Source organism: Podarcis muralis, chromosome 13 (genome assembly GCF_964188315.1).
Source record: "Podarcis muralis chromosome 13, rPodMur119.hap1.1, whole genome shotgun sequence".
NCBI classification, from domain to species: domain Eukaryota; kingdom Metazoa; phylum Chordata; class Lepidosauria; order Squamata; family Lacertidae; genus Podarcis; species Podarcis muralis.
In genome coordinates, this window is record NC_135667.1 from 23,786,005 (window position 1) to 23,793,542 (window position 7,538).

A 7,538-nucleotide genomic window follows, 5' to 3' on the forward strand; every position below is an offset into this window, starting at 1 on the left:
TGCTAGAACTTTGAACATGCCCCAGAACTATATCATACCCTCCAACATTTCTCTGATGAAAATAGGGGCATCAAGTGTCTAGTTTGGTTTTGATCTGTGCAGTGAATGTTGTGTCATTGCCAAACAGCCATACTTGGTCTTGATATGGAAGCCAGGAGTGTTTTGTGTCTCTATAAATCGGAAAAGAAATGTAATTCTTTCTTTTTTTCTAACCCCCCCCTTTTGCAGATGAATTAAAGGAAAGGATTGGTAAGTCTTCCAAAATCTTTTCCTTTTTGAACATGCAGAATCCAAGTGACTTCCTCCATTTGGCCTTCCTATGTATGTGTGTGTGTGTGGGGGGGGGTTACTGAGCAGCTTTGGTCTGCTAGAACTTTGAACTTCCCTAGAGCTATAGCATATGGTTTTTATATGTGTGTAGATTCATCCAAAGTGTATTTCCAATCCTGATGTGTCACAGGCACCTTGATTTTGAATGGCTCCCAGTACTCACATTGTATTGCTTTTAGTGCAAAATATTGCAAAGTCTGGCAAAATCTTTCAGATTTGAATATGCAAAGCTAAATGACTTTCTCCATTTTGCCATCCTATGTGGTGGGAGGTGGGGGGGACAGCTTGGGTCTGCTGGAACTTTGTGCATGCCCCAGAACTACGTGTCCAGTTTAGTTTGGTTCTGTACAACAAATGCTGTGTCATTGCCAAGAGCCATACTTGGATTTGTCAAAGTGATATTGTCATAACCTGCTGAGGAGAAATGGCAGCTAGTAGTGCTCTCTGTCTCTATAAATCAGAAAAGAAATGTAATCCTTTCTTTGTTTTCTACCCCCGCTTCTTTTGCAGATAAATTAGTAGCAGAGAATGGTAAGTCTTGCAAAATCTTTCAGTTTTTGAACATGCAGAATCCAAGTGACTTCCTCCATTTTGCCATCTCATATATGTTTACTGAGCAGCTTGGGTCTGCTAGAACTTGGTCTTGGTCTTGGTCTTGACATGGCAGCTAGCAGTATTCTGTGTCTCTATAAATCGGAAAAGAGAAAAGAGGCACTTTTGACACTGAAGACTTAAGAAAAAACCACCGATGCAAGTAATGCACACACTTAAAATATTTTCCCCTTTACCCTCCTCCCCCTTCCTCTGAAGAAGGGGTATTATATTTATTTATTATAAAATGCATATCCCATAGAGGTATCAAAGCATCTTACAACAATAAAATATACAATATGCAAATTTTAAAACATAAATTAGACATTTGACAGAAGAATACATCCATCTGTGTAAAGGGTCCTTTGGGTACAAGTCTTTGTTACTAATTCTAGATTACAAACTGATTTTCTTGGAATTTGTTTTTCTTTTTTAATTTGAATGAGGCTCTTCATTTCTAAGCAATGCAAATTTTCTTTTGCAGGAATCATGAAGATCGAAAAAGGCAAGTAGTCTAACATTTTGTATATGTGATGAAAATATATATATTCCCTAATCATAAAAATACCACACGTGCCACAACCACTTCATTTCCCCATTTTCTTTGCACTTAGGCCAGGAATTAACCAAAAAGGATGTGTTCCAAAGAGGAGACACACTTCAAGTTTTTGTATTATCAAATTTTCATCAGGTTTGGACATAAGGGGATTTGAGCAGCTGCTAAATTTCATTTCATATCATGTCTGTGCAGAGTTTTAAAAAAGCTGTCATTGCCGCATTTTCCTCATCTTAGAAATATATTATATTATGCTTTATAGTTGTGCCTGAGATGAGTAGATACTAACTTATGCTTTTAGAATATATATTTTTAATGAAATATTTATTATAATAGTTGTTTTGATTGTGGTCTTTTGACAAAGGGTGGTTTATTAAATCCACCCACCCACCCACAATATCCATCTACATACAGGATCTTCCAGACCTTAGTTCATGGGGTGAAAAAAGTATGAAAAGAGCTTCTTTGAGCATTTAATTACACATGATCCAAATCCGCCAGGGTTCTTACACTAAAGCTTCCATGTATGTTCAGCTGAAAGAAGGTTAAAGCTCCCTTTAGACATTCACGCTCATTGCATCAGGATCAGATAGGAGCCCTTGTACATAAGGATGTGGGGGGTGTGGGGCTTACACATGCACCTGCTGACCCACACCCTTTCCCCACAGTGGAAGAAGGCTTGGGTCATACATAGCAAAGACCTATTGAAATCAAAAAGATGTAATTGAGTCGAAACTAAGTTAAACCCAACTTATTTCAAACAGTATGTTCTAAGCATGGTTAAATCTGGATCCAACCCATGGCATTGATTGATTAGGTTGTAGAATGAGTAGAAGTATCCACCCTGTTCTTGCCAATGAAACCTTTATGTTCATTCCTTTATTCACAGAATTCTCAGATGCCCGCTTCTACAGAGGTGAGGAGGATGCAAAATCATGTGCAAACAGAATGGACATTGGAGAGAAACCAACAACTTCTGCAAACTGCTGTTTGTTGACTAGGGCTTCTTCCAGTCATCCTGTAATGGGTAGCTCAACCTGTGTGCTGCCAGATGGTGCTTGACTGCAAATCCCATCATCCCTTGCTTTGGTCATACTGTTTGGGGCTGATGGGAGTTGTAATCCAGATCCATACCTACTGGACTAATTTACTTATCCAATACTGTTTGGCTCAAGAAAAGCACAAACATTTTTAAACACACATTTTGAGGGGAAATACTTTAGACAATGTGTTTATACAATAGGTATACAGGAAGGGTAGATCAATGTGGAAATGGATTGACAGGTAAGCACTTGCAAAAGTGAGGATGACCATCATTAATGTGGCAATAATGTGCTTAGCACATTAAACATGTTGTAGATGGATAAAGCATAAGGAGGTATGCTGAGGAATGTAGAAGAATTGTTGTACAGAGAGGGTGAATCATGCAATGCAGAAAGCTTGGATAGAAATTTGTATTAGTCATCATATCATAGATTCATAGAATTGTAGAGTTGCAAGGGACCCTGAGGATCAGCTAGTCCAACTCTCAGCAAGGCAGGAATATGCAGCTGTCCAGCAGACGGGTGACTTAAAAGAGAGATGCCCACAGACAGCCTTACTTAATTTATACATTAATTTATATGCTTCATTTAAGTCTGTGAATTTTGAGTTCAGCCCTTTCCTTTCCTTTGCAGCTGATGTGGTCTTAGACCCCAGGACAACTCACCCAAAGCTAAAAGTGTCCAAAGATGGCAAAAGTGTTTGGAACACAGGAAATGTTTCTAAGGTTTCTGACTGGGAAAAGCGGTTCGACTCCCGCACATTCATTCTGGCAGAATGTGGATTTTCAAAAGGCAAACATTACTGGGAGGTGGAGATTGGTCAGAAGAAAACCTGGGACTTGGGAGTTGCCTCTGCAACCGCTTCTAGAAAGGGGGAGATCACCCTGTCTCCTGAGAATGGCTACTGGGTCATAGGATGTGATGATGGGAAAGATTACTGGGCTCGGACAGAGCAATGGACTCGCCTGAAAGTGAACGGAAAGCTTAAAAGATTAGGAATATTCCTAGATAAATCAGCTGGAAGCTTGTCTTTTTATGATGTCTGCAGTAAAAGGAAATTACACACTTATAAAACACTTGATGTTGGGGAGCTTTATCCCTTCTTCTCCACAGGATCTTTGACTGCAGAGCTAGATAGTTCTCCACTAAGGATTCTTCCATGGAATTTGGAAGACTGATTGTGGGTACAGAATGGGAAAGCATAGCAGCTAGCCCTGGAATAGCTCAGAACTAAAATGAAGCCCTTTAGTTTAGAAACAGAGTAGACACAATGGCATCAATAAATTCCATCATGTTCCCACATCTAAGAAGCAGAAAGAATTCAAAGCCTATGGAATGTGGACAAGATACCAAGATCTACTTGGAAGCCTTTATGGCTATCCCCTGTAGAAACTAGTACACAAAAGAAACTTAATATGATGGAGAATTGGGGCAGATATAGAGACATACTGTATTTTTCTGGAAATGTATGCAAATTGAAAAAGTTTGAAGAAATCAGAGAATGGGTAATAGATTGGTTTCAGTATTATGAAATTAATGAGTTATTTAAAAATGTGTTTATAGAATGAAGTTCTGATTTTGAAAAGATTTTTCTTGAAGGAAAGGAAAAACAGATTTCAAAAATGGATTAGAAATATAATAGATTAGATTATAATATTGTGGTTATGATTTGATAGGTAGAAGATAGGGTGCAGCAGAAGGAGAGAAACAACAACGCCATGGAAAATGGGGGGGGGGTGATGGGACAAAAATAAAACATGAAACTGTGTTTTGACTGTATATGTTAAAAATGTTGAAACTTAATAAAACATAATTTAAAACATAAAAATGATTCAAAGCCTAGTTGTTCCTTGTAAGCATGTATAAATAGGGAAAGTAAATTTCAGTGACTGCATAAATGTTGTATATTGTTCAACAAGGAAACTCATAGTAAATTCTATTGATTTGATTACTATATTTTGAATAACAACAACAACAACAACAACAATTTTAGAATTGTTAAATTTAAAATGCCAAGAAGCCCTTCCTTGGACCCATGGGCAGACTTCGATCTTTCAAATTTTGGCAGCACCCTGTGTGAACCCAGAATTTGGCACCCTGCTACCTCTCACCTTCTGTTCTGCTCAATTCACTACAGGTAAAACACATACTCATAGAGAAGCACACACTGGTATTCTGAAGGGTCCCCCTTTCTTCTTATGTATGAAAAAGAATCAGGATGCAGCTTCCTGGTTCAGATGCAACAATCCTTTGCAAGAATAACAAGTGATATCCACTGGTAATCCTTAACCCCCCCCCCCCCCCAGAAACTCATTGAGTTCCATAATTATGTAATTCACAGTACTTCTGTTATTCTGTAATTCACTGTACTTTGTTTCAGAGAGTTACTGGAAGGTATCTCAACGTAGTGATAATTGGCAGTTGTGTGTTCAGACCCAGAAACCCCCCCCTAAAATAAATTCACACATGACTCAAATTTTGGTTTGGATTTAGGCCACAACTTTATTGATTACAGCAAATGAATGGTTGCATAGGCTCTGGTTCGACTAGCTCCTGCCATGCAAGTAGCGTTGACCCAGGGTTCCAACATAGGTCAGCCAAAGGTGAACACCTGGATAAGCGGAAAGCCGGGAACAGGCTATCTCCAGCACCCCAATTGCCCCCCTGGACTCAGGAATGGGCACAACCCCCTCTCAGGGTTGACAAAACCATTGAGTCCCTGGATTCCTTTAACGGAATACCCTTCACATAGGGATGACGAGACCGTTCTCCCATTCCTATCACCTGAACCAGAGCGTATTCGCAACCTTAGAAGTTGTGTCGATTTGCTACACGGCAGGCAAAACCCAAATGGCAACAGCCAATCAGCCAAGTGGGGAAAATTCCTGCCATGCCCCTTTCCCAATGACAGACGACACACGATTACATAACAAGGTCAAGCGCAAAGCCCTAAAAGTAGGGTGAGGTGAGCAGGTGTTCCGAATGCATGAGCTGATAGAGGAAGCTCTGGGTCACGTGCATGGGCATAAATAGGTCCCTCAAACCGTTTGGACTGCGTCCCATTGGCCAGATTGCACCCAGCTTCGAGGGACCTACCAATTGGGTGTTGTGGCTGACCAATCGTACCCACCCACAACACAGGGTGTCGGTTTTCCAGGTCTCACTGCAACACGTGCCCTCTTTAACGGAGGACCCAATTTATCATACAGGCCTACAGTACAGATCAGAATGCGGAAGCAACATGTGGACAGAATTTCTGCTGCTTTAGATGACATTGTAGTTTTGACAAGCCTTCAGAATACAGGAGTCCATTACAGATAAGCTGTATTAGATTCCCAAGCCCTTTGGAAGAACCTCTGATCCAGTCTTCTGAAGGAATTATACTTGGCATGACAAGCCAAGACACTTCCGATGGAGGGCAAAGTAGTAGTAATAGTGCTGGGCATTCTAGCAAGAAAAATGTTTTTAAAATCCATTTCCCCCCACGGCTAATTTGCTCATACTTTTAGCCATTACTGGTGTTTAAAAACCTTATTTGTAGTGCCATAGATAGAAATCAGTCAAATCCTGTTACCAATATGAGAACAACCACCCTTCTTCTTCAACAATTTCCCCCCACCTCTTTTGCCAGTTTCCTCTTTGTTAAACCATATTGGAATAGTTAACTATCCAGTTCTGAAGTTACAGAGCCCATAAAGAATGAGAACTAAAACTTCAGATGACAATAATAAATGGCAATGTATTGTTTTATTATTTACTTATTTATAAAAATATTTGTATACCACTATATAACTAAATGAAAGGAACATTTCATACAAAGATTACCATAATAAAGGACAAAAGTGGTAAGGACCTAATAGGAGCAGAAGACATCAAGAAGAGGTGGCAAGAATACACAGAGGAATTATACCAGAAAGATATGGATGTCTCGTACACCCCAGGTAGTGTGGTTGCTGACCTTGAGCCAGACATCCTGGAGAGTGAAGTCAAATGGGCCTTAGAAAGCACTGCAAATAACAAGGCCAGTGGAAGTGATGGTATCCCAGCTGAACTACTTAAAAATTTAAAAGATGATGCTGTTCAGGTGCTACACTCAATATGCCAGCAAATTTGGAAAACTCAGCAGTGGCCAGAGGATTGGAGAAGATCAGTCTACATCCCAATCCCAAAGAAGGGCAGTGCCAAAGAATGCTCCAACTACCGCAAGGTTATGCTTAAAATTCTACAAGGCAGGCTCAAGCAGTATGTAGACCGAGAACTCCCAGAAGTGCAAGCTGGATTTAGAAGGGGCAGAGAAACCAGAGACCAAATTGCAAACATGCACTGGATTATGGAAAAGCTAGAGAGTTCCAGAAAAACATCTACTTCTGCTTCATTGACTATGCAAAAGCCTTTGACTGTGTCGACCACAGCAAACTATGGCAAGTTCCTAAAGAAATGGGAGTGCCTGATCACCTCATCTGTCTCCTGAGAAATCTCTATGTGGGACAAGAAGCTACAGTTAGAACTGGATATGGAACAACTGACTGATTCAAAATTGGGAAAGGAGTACGACAAGGCTGTATATTGTCTCCCTACTTATTTAACTTATATGCAGAATTCATCATGCGAAAGGCTGGGCTGGATGAATCCCTAGCCAGAATTAAGATTGCCGGAAGATATATCAACAACCTCAGATATGCAGATGACACAACCTTGATGGCACAAAGTGAGGAGGAATTAAAGAACCTTTTAATGAGGGTGAAAGAGGAGAGCGCAAAATATGGTCTGAAGCTCAACATCAAAAAAACTAAGATCATGGCCACTGGGTCCATCACCTCTTAGTAAATAGATGGGGAAGAAATGGAGGCAGTGAGAGATTTTACTTTCTTGGGCTCCATGATCACTGCAGATGGTGACAGCAGCCACAAAATTAAAAGACGCCTGCTTCTTGGGAGAAAAGCAATGACAAACCTAGACAGCATCTTAAAAGGCAGAGACATCACCTTGCCAACAAAGGTCTGTAGAGTTAAAGCTAT

The 7,538-nt window shown here is 40.2% G+C and overlaps 1 protein-coding gene across 1 annotated transcript; it reads left to right on the forward strand.

Moving 5' to 3' along the window:
* Positions 1 to 218: 218 nt before the first annotated feature.
* On the forward strand, positions 219 to 3,747 carry LOC114595267 (E3 ubiquitin-protein ligase TRIM39-like). The gene is made up of 5 exons (XM_077917210.1): positions 219 to 249; positions 841 to 861; positions 1,406 to 1,426; positions 2,367 to 2,393; positions 3,154 to 3,747. The coding sequence occupies exons 3-5, from the start codon at positions 1,411 to 1,413 to the stop codon at positions 3,696 to 3,698; spliced, it is 588 nt and encodes a 195-aa protein (XP_077773336.1). The 5' UTR covers positions 219 to 249; positions 841 to 861; positions 1,406 to 1,410; the 3' UTR covers positions 3,699 to 3,747.
* Positions 3,748 to 7,538: the final 3,791 nt, after the last annotated feature.

Bases quoted from the DNA above. Each gene is read 5' to 3' on its own strand.
- LOC114595267 (XM_077917210.1), top strand. The intron at 2,394-3,153 runs GTGAGGAGGATG...TTTCCTTTGCAG, and splicing joins AGATGCCCGCTTCTACAGAG to CTGATGTGGTCTTAGACCCC.